The sequence below is a fragment of the Aythya fuligula genome, chromosome 3, assembly GCF_009819795.1.
Source record: "Aythya fuligula isolate bAytFul2 chromosome 3, bAytFul2.pri, whole genome shotgun sequence".
Taxonomy (NCBI): Eukaryota; Metazoa; Chordata; class Aves; order Anseriformes; family Anatidae; genus Aythya; species Aythya fuligula.
In genome coordinates this window covers 25,163,028-25,181,516 of record NC_045561.1, presented here as the reverse complement: position 1 = coordinate 25,181,516, position 18,489 = coordinate 25,163,028, and the positions used below count along the sequence as shown (strand labels likewise).

General features: G+C 39.8%; 1 protein-coding gene across 3 annotated transcripts in view; it reads right to left on the bottom strand.

Moving 5' to 3' along the window:
• Positions 1 to 18,235, bottom strand: part of MTR (5-methyltetrahydrofolate-homocysteine methyltransferase) — a 45,077-nt gene extending 26,842 nt beyond the window's left edge. Inside the window, exons 1-13 of one of the 3 annotated variants that reach the window (XM_032185094.1) lie at positions 18,182 to 18,235; positions 13,586 to 13,797; positions 11,594 to 11,683; positions 10,639 to 10,708; positions 9,505 to 9,597; positions 9,307 to 9,413; positions 7,980 to 8,039; positions 7,525 to 7,619; positions 4,072 to 4,172; positions 3,674 to 3,735; positions 2,831 to 2,898; positions 1,692 to 1,768; positions 492 to 604 (exon numbers count right to left, since the gene is read on the bottom strand). In XM_032185094.1, the coding sequence (XP_032040985.1) occupies positions 492 to 604; positions 1,692 to 1,768; positions 2,831 to 2,898; positions 3,674 to 3,735; positions 4,072 to 4,172; positions 7,525 to 7,619; positions 7,980 to 8,039; positions 9,307 to 9,413; positions 9,505 to 9,597; positions 10,639 to 10,708; positions 11,594 to 11,683; positions 13,586 to 13,797; positions 18,182 to 18,218 (1,185 nt within the window). In that variant the 5' untranslated portion in view covers positions 18,219 to 18,235. Of the gene's footprint in view, positions 1 to 491; positions 605 to 1,691; positions 1,769 to 2,342; positions 2,394 to 2,830; positions 2,899 to 3,673; positions 3,736 to 4,071; positions 4,173 to 7,524; positions 7,620 to 7,979; positions 8,040 to 9,306; positions 9,414 to 9,504; positions 9,598 to 10,638; positions 10,709 to 11,593; positions 11,684 to 13,585; positions 13,798 to 18,181 lie in introns of those variants that run through there. The other 2 variants (XM_032185095.1, XM_032185096.1) reach the window with 2 other exon arrangements.
• Between the last annotated feature and the right edge of the window lie 254 nt (positions 18,236 to 18,489).

Here is an 18,489-nt window from a genome sequence, read left to right as displayed (position 1 = left end):
ACAAAAAAAAAAAAAAAGGTTTTAGTTGCTCATGGTTGCAAACAACCTGCCTCGCCTTTAAAGCTTTCTTTATTTGAGAAGTCAATATAGGTCTTGTCTCATGACCTGCAAGTGCAGGTCCTCACAAAAGAGTCAGACTTCCTAACAAATAAAGGCTTTAATTTTGACTGCATCAACAGCAGAGTATGCTTTAGGACATAATCTCAAGTAACTGAGAATCTCCTCCTAGATACAGCACAGATTAGGACAATTTCTAAACCACTATACATTGTGTAACTTAATTTAAAATAAAAAGTCATGTTTCCTGTAACACCTATCAAAAAAGCCCTTGTGAAACTATTATTACACATTTGTTAGGAGCTGTGAGAAAATAAGCTCTCTTTTTCTTAATCTTGTAGAATAATGCTTTTTGCTAGCAAAACTACTAACACAATGAAATGGAGCAATGAAAAAATAGCACTATCTGTTAAGATTATTGTTAAAAAGCATACTTCATAGTTGCCTGCCATGATGAGTTTAGCGAACTTCCTTGATCCTGCAACATTACAGCGTTCACCGATATTAACAAAGTTGGTATATGGCCCAATCCTGAATGGCTCCAGACCTTAAAAAGATTTTTTGAACATTTTTGTAAAAACAGAAAACAGAATAAAGCACCTTTAAAGTTGTGAAATAGAAGTCTCTATTACTTTATTACTCTACTTTAAGAATAGTGATTCTTCAGCACACCCGGTCGCTTGAGTAACTAGCAATGAGATGCAATGAAACAATTTCCAACACACGCCAAATGTTTTTATGCTTCCTTGGTAAGGGTCAATGATTGACCCAACTGGCAAAACATAACTACTAAATTTGTCCAATTAAAATGACACAAAGCTACAGTTCTCTACACATCTATGTGCAAGCACATACAAACCTTCTTCTCAATTTCCAACTATGTTATCTCATCACTACCACCACCAGAGAAAGAGCCCACTGACCTGACTGACAAACAAGGCATACCTGAGTTCTGAGAAACCAGCCAAGCAGGACCCTCAGGCAGCAGGCAACTCAGAGGCAAACGAACCTTATAGTAGAACAGAGTGGGCTACAGTATGAAATTATGAGTCAACCATGATTTAAGTAGTTTATGCTAAACTGACTTGAGAAAGAAATACCAGCCAAAAAAGAAGGAACTGCTTTACTTGCAGACTTAAAGGAAGGCCTGACTTAATAACATACAGATCCAGACTTAGCTAAAGCAAAAGATGTTCTAGATCTAGATGTGTTTCTGGAACACTATACCAGTACAACTGTATCCACATCTAAGGTAACACAGGGCAGCTGTCTCACAGCAGGTGAACAAACATCTCTTCCCAGCTCTGCCATCAATTGCAGTGAAATCACCTGATCCCTGTGCTTAACTCTCCCCCAGCACAAAGTAAGGATAAAGATACTCAACCACTACAAAGTATTTGAGATTTGTTGAGTAAAATATGCTAGTTCTGTTATATTACACAAGATGTAAAAAAAGTGTTCCACTAATCCTTCAGCCAAATAAGATTTTGATAAACTTACACATTAATAAGTTTGCTGGATTCAGGTAGAACCAGAAACTCATAATACCATTCTGATCAGCAGAAAAGAGTAAATAAATTTATAAAAGAAGGCTGCGTGAGGTATAAAGCTCAACCTGTTACACTCTGTTTTACCTGATAGCAGCATATATCCTTCAGAGAGAGAAGGTGGAACACGAGGTTTACATGATCTCACAGCTTCAGCAATCTTCCTGTGTTACAGAAAGAGCAAAGTAAAGAGGAAAGTTTTTGATCAAAATTAAATTACTCCGAACAAGATTCAAACGTAACATAGTAGACATATACCTACATAACCAATTTAGCCCCATAGCAGACAAGACTAGTTAGCACTTTGCGTGGCCAAAACCGAAAACATATTCCTAGAAGACTGTAGCTATTTGCAGGAACATACACGAATGAAGACTTATCAAATAGAGAATGCAAGATATTATGTAAATGGGATACTCGATGGATATGAGTACCAGTCCTCAACCACACTGACTTACCATATTCCTAATTACCAAGCTGTGCAATTGCTGTTTGCAGCAAAAGAAAAAAACAAAGAGCAAGCATTGTTCTTTGCTGAGATGCTCTTCTCAGATGCTGGAATGACTCACAATGTTCGTGAGCTATTATCTTTCTCTTTGCTCCACTCACGAGTGACACATACTGTCCTCTCTACACGCTCACATACCACCTCTCCCCAGTTTGTACCACAATGAAAATAAACCATAAGGGCCCCTTCTCTTTTAAGCCTAGGTAAAAAAGGAAATTTTTTCCACTGACCTACTTCTACTGAGAAAGTTGCAAAACACTCCTTCAGGCCAGGACTAACAACAGCTGTATAGTGTTCCCAGATCTCTTGCTTAGACATTCCCCGAATGCACCTCCATACTTCTCTTTCTTCTACCATCAAAGGAAACTTTAAGTTTTACCTTGTTGCTAAGATTGCCAGAAAAGGGAAAAATGCAAAGAGTAAGGAAGCAGAGATGGCAAGTCTACCCTATCCAATGGTAAATAGGGAGGAATACTTCTGAAACAAACAATTTTGACAATAAAACAGCATAGGCATAATACTTGTTTGAACCAAGCCTCTACTTCAAGATACACACAACTGTGAAAGCCAGGTTATTTCTACTCCATATGTTGCTGCTATTTTTGTTCAAGTGATCCATCTTTTCAGAAAACTTTAAGATAAACCATGGAATATCGCTCCACAGAAGCGGCATGTAATTTCCTTCCCAGTGCACTCTAAGTTTTAGCTCATTAGGTACCTGATATGTGCTGGTGTAGTACCACAACAACCTCCAACTACGTTGACCAAACCATCCAGTGCAAAACTCTGTAAAAGGGAGGGAAATAAAGTATTTCATTTTTTTAATAAAGCCACCTGAAATATATATTCTCTGTATGGTTAACAATTCAGGGCATCACAAGAAAAATAGTTTAAGAAGCAAGTACTATTTCTTCTCTTTAGGATTTGTTTTGAGATGTGGATACTTACCTAAGGCCGATCGGCAATTCCAATACCTTATTTCGGGAAACTACATTTGAAGCTGGCCTATTTTATACTAAAGCCCTAGATGAAAACCTGGATGAGTATCAAAGACCAGTCATACTGTAGTATAAAAGGGAATTAGCATCCAGCAGACACTGTGTTCTTGCTAATACAATACAACACCAGCCACACAGTTCTGTCTTGTACAGATCAAGTAGCACTTGGAAGAACACCTTGCACTGGAACACCACCAGCTTCAGCCATTCTACACAAACAACTCTAAAATCCCAGGGTCATAAAAACTGCTCAATTGTTTTATTTTTTTTGAACTATTTCCAAACAGGAAAATAACAATGTAAGAGTGTAAATGAGTAATATCCACAGATCAAGCTACAGGAAAGCTACCTAAGTGTAGGACACCAAAGTAATTAAGGTTTTCAGAGTTTCTTAAGTAGCTTTTCCTAACGTGGTATCTCAAAAGCAAATTCAGCAAAATGTCTAAAAACAATCCAAATGACATGTAGAGCCACCTCAGCAAAAGAAACACAGTACTGTAACACATACAAGCAACGAGTTCCTGTATATGTCACGTGACACATTCGCAAGGAATATTTCGTACCTTTATGTGCTTGGCAGTCACTTCTGGAGTTTCATCATAACCACCAAAAGTATTAGGAAGACCTTGAAAAATAATTTTCCTTGTATTATGATTTGTTAAAGCCCACAAGAAGAGTTAAATTACATGAAAGTCAAAAAGTAGCTACATTTGGAAGAGGACTACAATGCCTCATCACCTTTGCAATCATTACTCAATACATTATTAATTACGCAAGAGAACATTCTGGGTTCACTGTCACAGAACACCAGTCACTTTCAGCAGTTTATAAAATGCTTAATCTCATGTTCATGTAGCAATAACCACCTTTTCAAGGTAGTTCAGCTCTTATTTCTGATGAGATGGAATGGTTATTATATTTCTTCTGCCCATAAGCATAGGAATACACACACACAACACACCTGCATTAGGGTAACAGATGACATAGGCTTCTGTACATTTTCCAATTGTTTCAATGAATGGTCGCATTTCAACTGCTCCTAAAGCACAATTTAAGCCGATGCTGTAAAATATTTTTTAAGTTATTTTCAGATTAAAAACATCAGACAAAATGACACACAAAAAAACAGAAGAATCTTAGTGGTAGATAGATCAGTTAACTCCCACAGTTATCCGTAATACAACCAACCTAATCTCCCTTTTCTTTTATCACCATCAACAGAGCAAACCTGTGCTAAAAGATAACCCTCAGGGAGAAAAGTGCAAGGGGGACTGGATTGAATTGAATTGGGAGCAGAAAATCAAAATTTTGGTTCAAAATCCATGAGAAAATTCTGAAAAGCATTCTGAAAGCAACTGCAGCAACAATGTAATTATTTCCTAAGTGCAAAAGAGAACACATGCAATGAGAATGACAGACTAAAAAGCAACCTTGTTCTACAGGCAGAAGTAAGAAAAAGGTTAGAAGAGCAAGGATTACTTCAAGCCACTAACTCACAATTTTCATTAAAAATTATACATAAATAAGTCAACCTTGGAAGACACGGAACGCATTTCTCAAGACACCAAAAAGCAGCACTAAGTTTGGGCAACTGATTTTGCTCAACATATCATCTCACATCGTTCTTTTCGGTGGTGCCCAGCGGGAGGATGAGAAACAATGGGCACAAACAGAAGCATAGGAAGTTCCATCTGAATATGAGAGGGCACTTCTTTACTGTGAGGGTGACAGAGCACTGGCACAGGCTGCCCAGAGAGGTTCTGGAGTCTCCTCCTTTGGAAATATTCAAAACCCGCCTGGATGTCATCCTGTGCAACGTGCACTACTTGACCCTGCTTGGCAGGGGCATTGAACTAGATGATCTTCAGAGGTCCCTTCCAACCTTGATCATTCTGTGATTAGTGACTTAGACAGTACTACAGTAGAAGTCTTTCTGCATGAATAAACCTCTTACAATTTTACCACTATACAAGTTACAATCATGATTTCTTTCATTCAGCCACAGATAAGAAAAACGTAACTTCTACTTGAAATGTCTACATTGATATTAAAAATGAAAATTTCCCTTCCACATAGCATGTAGGAGATCTTCCACATGTGCCTCCTGATATCTCTGCACCATTCTAAAACATGTCTTAGGAACACTGCAAAACTGAAAAGGTGTTCACAGTGCTGCTGGAAGATGTTAAAAAAAAAAAAAAAAAAAAAAAAAAAAAAAAAAAAAGATACCCCAGAAAGAGGAATAGACATGTTTCCCAACTAAGTGAGCCCAAGGCTGCCTCAGTGGTAGCTCAGGTTATGAAGTGTACACATGCCCACTCAGTTTTCCAGAGGTCAAAGCAATAAAGCCCTGCACAGGACTGGGAGCACAAAATCATTTTGACTTTTTCTGCCTCCAAGGAGCAGGCAGGGGCTTGATAACTTCACAGGTAATAGCAGTGAATATTTGCAGCCTGATTCACTTGTGGGACAGAATGGCAAATCTTTGAAATCTGAAGGACTCACAGCATGATCCAAAACCAGGGCCTTGAGTACCATAGAGCCACATTTCTGCAACAAACGATACAGAAATTCCTTCTTCCAACAGCGTAAGTTTCTTTGGTCAGTTGTGGCCCTGAACCAGCCTGCCCATATGCTGTGACTACTGCCATAATGTAATAACCAGCACAACCTCATCCTGAGCACTGCCTCCCTCCCTGTCCCATTTCTTCACGTAAGTCATGCATCCGATCCTGTGAAAGCTGAGACTGCAGAGTGCCCTTGGAACCTGAATAAACACAACACCAGGACCCTGAACTCAAAATATGCCTTCTTAACACTACCACAGTAGAAGTAATCACAGATCTGAAATAATGCAAAGGAAACCCATTCCATATCTGAGCATCCTTTGCAGAAAGCTGCTGCGCACACATCCTGCAGCATTTACTAGGTACAGTTGACATATTTCTCAGCTACTACCATCAACTGGACGCAGAGTGCAGATGTTTTAGGTGGGCCCAAAACCAAACTGATTTAAGGACAACACACCATCCTAAACAGCAAATACAAAACCCTAATGGAAACCAGGGAATGAGTATAACATGATCCCTAGGATACCACTACTGATCAGCTTTTTCCTCAACCCTGAAGTCACTCTATACCAATCTGGCAACAGGAGCAATTAAATGCAATCTGCTCCCACAACTAAGAGCCTTCTGCCACAGTGCTGCGCAGTAGCCTTTGTGTACATGAGAAACAGGCCCTAAGCATTCAGACACATAAGATAGCTTTTATGAAATATGGTTTAATAAATTCTTAATTTCTGCTCCAGTGCCCTTCTCTCCACTTCAGAGAGAAGAGAGTTACGAGCAAGCTTATCTGAGACAGACTCATGCCAAATACAGATCACTAGGCTGTAAGGCTGAGTGAAGGAGTCAACTACCACCCTGTTCCAAGAGGCTCCATATGTTACTTCTGGAGCACCGTCTGGTCTGGGAAAGTGGAGCCTCAAGGGCAGTCAGAAAAGCTGTGAATGCAGTCTTCTGCTTTTGTATTACTGAGATGACAGATTGCGCATTTTCACCAGAATTTTGTTGTAAAAACAAACAATGGCTCATCACAATGTGCATGTTAGCATGCATGGCTAACTGTGTATTAAATATTTTAAGTTAAAATATTTTAGGAAAAACATATATATTTCCAGTGTTATTTTTGTGTGAAGAAACAACCTGAAAGAAGTGATAAAGAGGGAAGAGGAAATAAGGAGGAAGTAGAAAAGGGCACAGAGCCATAGAACAATAGAGGAACAGGGAATGGTATTCAAATTAACAGGCAAGACCTTGCACAATGACCAAAATCTGCTATAGTATGCATTCTCACATATCTTAATCTCATTTTTTTTCCTCCCTACTCTACAGAAAAGAACACAAGTAAACAGAGGCATCATGATCTCTCAAAATAACAACGCACATCTTTGAAAAAAACACTCAGGAAACCTACGCGATTTGTAACAGTTCAGTAAAAAGAACACTGGGATGAAATCTTATTATTTGTTTGTTCAGTTCACCCTGAAACATTTTGAGCTGACACTGCTTCCCTCTGAGAGATGTAAGCCTTGTGCATACCAGGAATTAGGTCCTTGCAGAATCCGAGATAGTAAAAGATGTCAAACGACAGTTTCAGATTTTTTTTAAAATGCTTTGTGATTTCAGGGCTATAGCAAAAAAAAACCCAGAACTATTTTTATAGCTATGTTTTAAAAAACACATTTGGAAACATAATTTCTGCTAGAGGAACCATAACTGAACACCTTGGCAATACATGTAACTAAACACAACCACAGTTAGTGTAACTTCCATTTTGCCAGGAACAAGGGGTTAAAACAAAACAATCACATTCTACAAATTACTTACTACAGAAAGATACATTTCCTTACCAAAGTGGCTTACTGTGGGAAACACTAATGACAAATGCCTCTCCTGTCTGGCCTGAGAGGGTGCGCCCACTCTTATCTACAATGGTTCCAGAAACCTAAATATTAAATGAACGTTGAGAAAGGAACAGAATTAAATTAACAGTAAAAGCAAGATTTTAAAGGCTGAACTACTAAAAATCGAAACAAATGGACCTGTGGTACACTCAAAGCAATGAGACAAAACTCAAGCAGAGTTAGGCTTTAGTTTCGACAAGCTGAACACAGCTAAAGCTGATTTCATAAAGCTCTATACCTAAGCATTTCTCTACTCAAAATTGTGAAAAAAAATACTTTTCCAAAACATTGATTTTTTTCATTTCAAGCTGAATTTCAAAAGGGCTTACTAAACTACCATCTCCATCGGGTTCACAAATCTAGCTTAAGTATATGTAAAATATTAAATAATATATACTTACAAATATGGGTCGGGGAGCGTATTCTTCCTCAAACAACTTGTGGAGTGCAAAAAGAGCTGCCTACAGAAGAGTAAGTTAAAAAAAAAAAAACAGCAGTTTTGGGGGGTTCTTTTTTATCTGGGTTTATTTTTATTTATTTTTTTTACTTATTTTTATGGATGTTTATGCAAGTTGCTACCTCAAATTGCCTGCAAGATCTCACTACAGTCAAGATGTTTTTCCTCTTTCTTCTAATAGCTTCTAGATTTTCAAACGTGTTTTGGTAACAAATAGAAAAGTACCACCATGGGGTAACCAAGTAAGACTTTTCTGAACTCCAAATCACATCAGCATGTACTTCTCCCCACAGTCTGCCCCACAATCCCCATCCCAGACACAGTTATGTGTACTATACACGTTCACATCTCCTGCATCCGTCTAGACACACAATCTGCAAAAAATTTTAACCACCGCAAATTTTAACAGTAAGAACTGTTATCACAACCCTTGAAGGTCCTGAAAAATTCCTGCCACCTTTGGGTAAGGATGTTGCATGTGAATATGAACTTTCCTCAGTACAATGTTAAGCCTATAGGATCCTAAAACAAAACTCCATGATGACTGATTAAATCTGCAAAGGATGAGTCATGCCACCGCATGTGTTAATCAGCCTGTGGCAAAAGCTTGAAGAAATGCTATATGCAAATCCAGCCTGACTTTTCCACATAAAATTGCAAGACAGTTTTAAGTCCCCTAACAACTCCATCACTGCACTGAGCAATTTTGAGAAAAATAACAATGTTATCACAACCAGGTGAACTCTGGCATATTTCAATATTTTATGCCTCTTATTTTATCCTTCTAACCCTCTACTCACAATTTTTCTTTTCTAAAGTTGATGACAAAGTGTTAGAGATCTCTCCAAATAAACACATTTTAATAGGATTGTCTCACAAGCCTTCCCACTCCTGCAATCAGATACACTGGACACTCCCTCCGGTGTGCACCACAAGCATCCTTTGGACAGACATGCTTACACTGAAAATTCATCAGATGCATTTGGAGATGTTTTGCAATACAGCAGAGCTTCTGGGAATAAGAGGACAGCTGGCACAGACAGCCAGAGAGATATTAACAGTAAACACTAAAAGGCAAAAGGAAAACTCTGGAAAAGGCTGTTTGATAATTAAAACCGTTTCCTTACTTTCTATGTGTTAGCTGTTGACTGAACAGTCTTTTCACATATTTAATAAGCAGTAGCTAATACCTCTTTCAAATACAATGTTTAACTTGTTTAGGGTGGTACGCCAAATACTTATATAACTGATTTTTTTTCTCGGAGTCTCACCTTGGCGTTGGCTGTATCAAATATGGTTTCTACTAACATGATATCAACTCCTCCATCCAACAGTCCTTTGGCTTGTTCTGTATAGGCTTCAACCAGTTCATCAAAAGCTATAAAACAGGAATGATGTTAACTTCATGTGGAGCTCTCTCTTTCAATCTATCACCTAAGTTAAGGAACTTAATGGTTATCAATACTTACTTACGTTCCTGTAATCTGGTCTCTCCACAGAGGGTGACACAGAAAGTGTCCTGTTTGTTGGCCCCATGGATCCAGCAACATATCGCCTAATTCCTGTACCAACATGAGGTTGGGAGAAAAAAGAGGGAAAAAAAATACACCTTAGTTCCAGTTTTACAATGACAGACAGCTGGACGTAAAAACAAACAAACAAACAAACAAACAAAACCCTCCAATAACACCAAGACATGTATATCATTCAGGGATCAAGAGCTATCAAACTGTTCTCAAATTGGGAGTTTGATTACCACCTAAGATTACAGCACAGCTGACTTTTTTGTTTTAATTCTATACAACAAGATGTTCAATGCATACATATGAGACAGACAAACATCTATGAAAAAGGCAATTGCGAGCTATTAACTCAATTTTTGAAAATAACCTTTGCCTCTGACATCAGAAGCTTCACTCAATTACTTCAAATGCATAGCATGGAATTATCCTGGCATTTTTCTCTAGATAAAATTAATATTTCAAATCTTACATTTTTACTGTATATGATGAATCACAACAGTAAGGTGTTCAACTGGACAGAAGAACTGCTAGCTCTAAATACAGCTTAATATATTTGGTAATAACGTACAGAGGACTTTGCTTGTCTTTGAAAGACAGCAGTAGAAATGAGCTATAATCCTTTCACATGAAGCCCTGAAGGGCTAAACATTTAGAGGTGATGATCAGAAACTAAGCCCTTTCCAGTAGTTCTTAAAGTTGAACCAGTTATACTAGGAGTAACTGGTAATCCGCATTCACGTACAATCAGCTGTCCTAATCCTGTAGTACAAAGAGTTGAACCTTACAAACCTAAGTAACTTGTAAACTGCTGCATTTGTCTTCTCTAAAACAAATTTGGAAGATGTCTATCACTTGCAGCCTAAAACACCCAGGCACAGGACGGATGCAGAATGTGCTAAGGACCAGATCCTCGGAACATGCTGAGATTATCATGATATGAACAGTGATACAACATTGTTACTATGTCTAAAATGAAGGGTTTCCCTATCTGTAAGCTATGTCCATGCCTCTGGTTAGCAACATTTCAAAGACTGTAACAAGACCACAACTGAACAAGAAATCAAAATAAAGACCGCTTACCTGTCTGAGCAGTTACATCATCTGCTGCTTTTCTAGCCACCTCTGCAGAGACTCTGTTTAATCGATATACCTAGAACAACACCAGAAAGTTACCAACAAACCCTGAGTTCAACACAGTGTAACACATCCTAAAAGAAACACAACACCTCCATTCCAAAGCCTGCAGTACACTCCGAAGGCTCCTAAGATGCACAAACACATACAAGTACTATTAGAAAGCCTCAAAAAAAAAAAAAAAAAAACAGCTTTATACATCTCGGCAAAAGCATTACATGGCTGGTCTCATCCCACATATGCCTCAGCCTAAAGCTGCTAATCAGAACATTTAATTCTGTAAGGTACTAATTAAATCCTACTGAGTCAACAGAAGCTGGAGAACAGGACTTTGAGGATAAAATTAACCTACTTTTAAACTCACTTTTTATTCTAGTAGCATATTTCCAAGTATTTTCTTTCACATACCCCTCAAATTTTCCAAACACCACAAAGCACAGAATAGGTATGATAAATGCAAACTTGAAAGCAATTCTACATAACACCAGCACAATCCTACCCTGCTTGTGACAGACCTCCAGGCCATAAAGTCAACTACACAGATAGTAATGAGGACAAAAAAAAAAAAAAAAAGCATTTCCTTTGTGGCTCTTGGTACATTGGCAGCACTGAAGCACAACAGAACTGAGAAGTTCTGTGAGTGTTCAGACAAAATCTAGGACAGACAATTATGGCCTGTGCTTCCATCAACAAGGGGTACGGCTGTCACACATAGCAAGCATAATTGTCTTCCTTATATTGTCTGCTGCAGCAGAAATGAGCTATGACCCTATCACCTGGCTCGAGAGACAGAATGCAGTAAATAAACAGTCTCAAAAGACCCTGTGACTAAGTTAATCTTGTCTGCTAAGACGAAAATCTTTAATAACTTTTTAATGTGTAAATAGTTTAGAATTCTTACCAAATGCTCAAGGCCATAGTCAGCTTGTGCAACTCGGGTGCTGCTGAAAGTGTTCGTTTCAATGATGTCAGCACCTGACAGCAAGTATTCCTGCAAGACATAACAGAGAAAAAAAGATCTCCAAGACCTCCAGAAATGAGATTTGGAGTGAAGACAAAGGCAACCCAATTATTTTGTCTCACTCGGTTGAAGAAAATGTCACAAATCATCTCCTAATTCAAAGCACATCAGGTTCTGAAGTCCTTACTCAAAGTTTAAGGCACAGGATCAAAGCAATAGAAGCGTTCCATACAACCACCTTCTAGAGTTTTAGTGTCAGCCACACTTTCTATTAAGAGGTGACATTTATTGAGTTCCTTCTGTCACTGACTTCAGCACCTAAAGCACATCCCAGATTTTGACACAGGGACATGGTAGGGAGTTGTCCAATTGGATCAGCAAGCAAGGGCTGCTGTGGACAGACTCAGAATAAGGCAGGAGTTAAACAACAACAGAGAATTACTAAATGTATATATTATAAAGGGAACTGTATGGCACAAGAGCACACTGGGACAGAATGCAAGCTTAGAAGAATTATGCTTAGCACAGATCACATTTAAAGTTTAACTACTGGCCCAGATTCACAAAATAATCAAGTGTTCATCTCCAGTTTGGCTGTCTAATTTCCCACTGAAGTAAAGTGAAATCAATGCAAACTGAAATACTTTTGCATATTCTAGTCTGCATTTTATAACCTCTCTTAAGTGACACAAATATTATCCCTCCAAACATTTCTGAAACACTCACACATTTAAGGCATTACATAAGGTATATTGAAGTGGTTAGTGCCATTCTGTGTATTTGGCAGTCTTTATTTCAAAGCACTTAAAACTGGCCATTGTTGGACAGATGATAACAGGTTATCTCTGATTTGACTTAATGTATTCAATCTCAAGTCACATAACTATTAGTCCAATAATTCTGTAAAACTGAGCTGTTAAACCATCTTATCAGATTAATAGTTCAAGCCCAGCAGCCTACACAAATTCCAAAGTTTACAATCACTACAGCTCAGTGGACAGTCTAGGAATATTTCTTCCTAAAATGCTTATAGGTGAAAGATGCTGATTTGTTTCAACTCGTCTTTCGTAAAATCCAGTTAGTTAAAATCCATCCATTAACTGATGTTTAGAATATAAATATAAAAATTTAGAGTACATATGAAGTTTTACAAAAGTAAGCCAATTATTAGTCTAAGCAATGAAATACAAATCTTTTAAATAAATGACTGGTGAAAAAAAAACACTTATGTAAGGCTTCAACTGAATATCAACAAGTAGCAGTCTATTCAAATGTTCCCATTATTACAGTTAAAACCTAGAAATATCTGGAACGCAATAACTAAAAGGTTTAAGTTTTGTTTTGTAAGATTTTGTTGTTTATTTTTACATCTAACTGAAGTTATGAAAACAATAAAATCTGTTTACAAACTCCTCATGATCAACCCTAAACTGTTTTATTCTCTGGGCCACACATCAATGTTCTAGGGAATAAAACACAGAAGCATATATACTCATTAGGAAACATACTCATTCCCTAAGGGAAGGCAGTCTTCAGGCTGCCACATTTAACAGCTCTTTAATACGCAATTATAGAAACACGCACCTAGAATTCAGATTTGTCCTACTTAGATGCATTGTAACTATTGGCTAAGGATGAGAAAAAAAGAATAAGGAAGTAAGACAGAATCTACAATTAATAGAAATGCATTGGGACATATATCAAAAAGGAAATTAAAAGAACACTGCCTGGATGACATAAGAAACAAAGACATGAATGATGTGCTTACGGAACCAGAACAGTCAAGTCTGTTCATTCTTATTCGCATAGCTACCTAGCATTTGCTTCCCTATCCCCAAAAGACTCAGGAGAGCCAGTAGTGCATGGAATAGAAGAGGGGAGCGCAAAGACCAAATTCTCCTTCCTTTTGTCAAGAGAGGCAGAACCACCTACCTTGTGTATGTCACAGATTATATCAGGCTGAGTTATGCTGAGAAGGTCGTTATTGCCTTTCAGAGGCTTGGAATGGTCTTTAAATTCATGCCCTCGGAAATCTTCTTCTGACAGGGCATGTTGCTGGATCATGGTACCCATGCCTCCATCCAAAATCATTATCCGTTCCTGCAGAACTGATTCAATTTCATCCTCCATGCTTTTCTGGGTATCTGCCATTAGAAAATAAACCCAATATTTAAGCAGCTTTGAAATTCTCCTTCTATACACTTGAGCAAATTGAGATCTTCCTATTTAAGAAACAGAATAAAGTAACTAATCCTCTACTTAAATCAAACAGTAATTGGTTTACTTCACCTAGAGCTCCAACCACATATGTCAGGTAACAGCTGCACCTGTCTAAATAGAACTAGACACAATTGGTCCTCTACCTAAGTAGTCACCTGCAGAAACAACAGTATCAGAAGTTCACAAGGACATACACAAAGCTCTTTATATGAACTACTTTCCAACACTAACAAGAGTGATAATTTCCACTACAATGACATGCAAACAACGATGCAGAACCGCCTCTTGGTACCAGACACTGTACTGCAAGTGGTACCCAAGTGCCAACCAGAAACTGGAGAACTCCACTTGCAAAAATCCTACTTTAATTACTTAATAAAGCAGAAGCAGACTGCTTTATAAACACACTGTGCACACAGCAATGATACGTAAAGAAATAAACCGAGCAAGCAAACTCAATTCTTCAGCTGAGTCCCAAGTTCACTAAACAGCTATAGGACCTCTTCCTAGTTTTAGGATAGTAAATAATGATTTTGCACTTCTGTTAGTGACCAAATGCCAAGATACACCGCCAGGTAAGAGCCAGGCACTACTCCCTTTTGTACAAATGCAGCAAGATCTCCTGCTCTGCAGCAACGCCAGAATAAAACTTACCTGGCAAATCACATGCTGATTATAAGATACCGGACAGGACATGTCTAACAATGACTGAAGTAGAAAACAATAGAAATTCCAGAGGTATTTTTAGTAACGAAGATGCAGTATTCTAGTGCCTTAAGATCTAAATGAAAGCCCAACCCAAACAGAAAACAAAAATCCAAAACCATAATCCAAGATATTAAATGATAAAAGCCAACATATCTCCCCCTTGGAAAAGCAAGAGTACATAATCCTACTTTTCCTCTTTAGACTGCATATACAATCATCTCTGACATATTAATATGAACATAGCAAAATAATTAAGTACCTCCTCTTTTATCAAAACACCTGTCTACAAGAGTGGACCTCCAGTAATCTTTCTACAAGCATGTAGATGAGCGAGGTGGTATTCTTCATTTACCTTCAACTCAGCTAGTGCTTGCTCCCTGAGTAAATACCCATTTTGCATTTTGGTTATGCACTATTATTGTTAAAAAAAAAAAAAAAAAAAAAGCACAAAAATGAACTTACAAATCATTACAATTTACAGACAAAAGTACTTAATTATCATTGGGAACTTCTTAACTGATTTGACTTTTTGTTTCTGCATTCTTGCCATGCCATGCAACTTGTTTTGACATCGTTATTATTAAAAATAAAAATAAAAATAAAAATAAAAATAAAAATAAAAATAAAAATAAAAATAAAAATAAAAATAAAAATAAAAATAATGCTGTAGAGAAGATGAGGCCTAGGGTAAGGTGGTCAGGTATTACAAAGTTGCATTTATACCAACACTCTGGGAGAACAGCTCTCAATCAGATTTAGCCTTCCAAACAAAAGAAGCCAAACAAAATTTCTAAATAAATTTTGCTCCACAACAAGTATGAAGCATTTGAAGGGAGATTAAAATAAAAAGGAAGAAAGTCGCCCTCATTTCAAGTTGAGGGCTTTAGCATCAACAGGCAGGCTCAGTGGGTTCTTATACAAGAGCCTTAAACCTCCTTGTATTAAACCATCAAATTATTCACGAAAATAAAACCAATCCTTGAGCTAAAGCTTTTCAAAAGACCCAAATGCTAACCTTAAAGCATGCCTGCTCTGCAGACTGGCGTGAAGCGTAACTCACAGGCTTTGAGCACACACACAGGCGAGAGCTGGCTCTAGCTCTAACGCAGCCCCGAGGTCACCACGTGGCACGGAGATCACCACAGCCAAGCCAGCAGCATCCTCTCACTACCGCTCCTGCTTCCCTCAGGCTCGTGACCCTTCTATTTACTCACTTTTCGCCCACGCTCACATCCACACCCAGAAGCAAACATTCACTTACAGCCATCTGCTTGGTGTTAAACTCTGCACCTTGGGCAGCCTGCCTTGCTTTCTCTCCAGCTCACCTACTGGACGGGTGTCACCTCAAGGTCCCGTCCCACCCACAGCCACACAGCAGGTTTCTGCCTAACCTCCGCTCCCGAGGCCGCGGTGAGCCGTATCCTGAAGCAGCTTTCAGAATCTGTCCTTCTTCAGCAGCAGCTTGGTGAGGCTGCAGGAAATGGGGTGGGAATCATAAAGGTAGCTGCTAGTACCAGAAGCAGACTGCTTTATAAACACACTGTGCATCTCCACGTCCACCAAAATCCCTTTTCCTCATCCTTGCTAAGGGTAGCACGTGACTCTTCTTCCATGAGGAAGCCTACACCACTTTAAGATATGCCCTGCCACACTGTCAATGCTGTTTTCAAGTTGGAAATAAAGACTGTAGACAAGTCCAGAGAACTCAGAAATCGGGCAGGCTCCATTCATAAAGCCATGCTAGAAGGCAATGAACTCTGTCCCTTGGAGAAAAGCAAGGCTGGGGACTGGGAGTCTGCAGTGCCAAACCAAGTACTGCCCTTCCCAGTCCACATTCAACTCCCTTAACTTCCCTCTCCAGAAGAAGCAGGATGCAAGAGTTTGCTACGTAATACATGAAAAAAAAATGTTTGAAGAAATCCCTCAGCAGAGGAAATTAGGCCAGCTTTTTTTTTTCTTCTTCTTCTGTTTACAAACTCTGTTCCTACCTCAACTTTTTATCAACAAAAGTTGATAAAAAAATTAATTCATAAAGATCTCTGGTGAGCCTTGGGAAACCAGGTCCCTTCTCCATTCAGATGAGTCCAGGAGAAAAATCATCTCCATAGCTCTAACAGAAATAGTAGCAATGCAACAGTGGTAACAGGGCCCAGGGCAAATTAATTTTACACTCTACTGAAACAAAATATAGAAGATACAGAGCTCTTGGGCTGGGACTAGCTTAGCAGATCACACCAAGACAGAACAAAAGTGAACCCTTTTGAAAGGGAACGCAGAATTAAAAAAAAAAAAAATCCTAATATCCTAATCCTCCTTCACTTCCCCAAAGTAAATGCTCTGGATTGAGATCATATGAGCAGGGGAATTACTAGCTGAGAAATGAGATCACCTAAACCAAGTTCTAACATTTCTAAATGTTACAAGTAACTTGGCCCAGCACTCAAGATGCCCCTCTGGTACAGCCATCCAGCCTTACAGCCATTCAACAACCATAAACTCTACCATTTTCACTGTGGCAGCTCAACAGCTCAGAGGATGAAAACAAAAAGTATATCCACCTCCTTTTCCCAATCCAACCCATATACAACCGTTAATGCATATAACGAGGGATAAATACGTGATCTCCTTCCCATATGAAACAGGACTTCAAAGCTTGCAATTTGATTTAAAAAAAAAAAAAAAAAAAAAAAAAAAAAAACGTTTCCTGATGCTTGCATGCATTCTCAAGTTTATTTATTTATTTTATTATTTTTATTTATGCGCTTCTGTTAAAAGTGTATTAGTACAAAATCATCTGGTCATACAAGGCCCTGGAAAGGAATAAAGGATTACAAACTGCTTCCGAAGCCTTTAATAAAGGATCAACCAAGCTTCAACAGTATTACACGCTGTATTTCACCACACGCTTGTGAAAGAATACAAAATGAGGGATGACAAGGAGCGACTGGCACTCAAAGCAGCCCACCTGCTAGGCTGGGCAGGCTCTGCCCCTCGCAGCAAGGGGGCCACTCCTCCTTGCACAAGGCAGCCCAGCTCAGCAGCCTTGCCTCGCACCAGCTGCAGGCACAACTTCCTCCATCACTCAGAAAAAAAAAAGAAATAGCGGGCAGTATGAAATCAAGCAGGAGTAGCAGCAGCTATAAAGGATGCTCCCGCTATCAACCTGTCAGACAGCTGGTGATAGCCGTGTAATTTCTTGCTGTTTAACTAAACCTCGTGCGGCTGGGTGCTGCCTGGCAGCATTAGGAGTTTCAGGAAGCGCAGCAACAGGCGGGCCCTCGGCAGCACCCCCGCCACGCTGCGTTACCCTGCGGGTCCGAACAGAGCAGTACTGCACCTCAGGGACCGCGCTGCCCCCTCCCACACGTTCTGCGGTGTCGCGTCTCTTCAAGACCACTCACCCACACCTCCCGCAGCTGAACGCTTTGATAACTGATAACGTGGCCGCCGAAACGCAGCCCAGCCCCGGGAGCAGCGTGCTCGGGCTCTGCGGCATGCCCTGCTGCTGAGCGGGGCCGGGGGAGGCCCTCACCCACCCCATCCTGCCACCGCTCCCCTCCCTCCTCCTCCCCCCCCTGCCCCGCCGCTCGCTGCCGTTACCCGGCGGCTCCGCGCCCGCCTGCCTGGGAGGCGCCATCTTGCCTCGGGGGCGGCCCCTCCGCCGCCCGGCGTCACCCCCCTGCCGCGCCAGCCCCGCCCCGAGCGCCCGCGGGGAGCGCGTGGCGCCGCCGTTACGGCCGTTGTGTTCGGCAGCCGGTCCGACGCCGGCCCGTGGCGTGCGAGTCACAGTGCAAAAGAATCACAGAACCGTGAGGGGTGGGAACGACCTCCGAGAGAATCTGGTCCAACCATCGCCCTGCTGCCAATACCACCCCACTAACCATGTCCCTAAGCGCTACATCCAACTT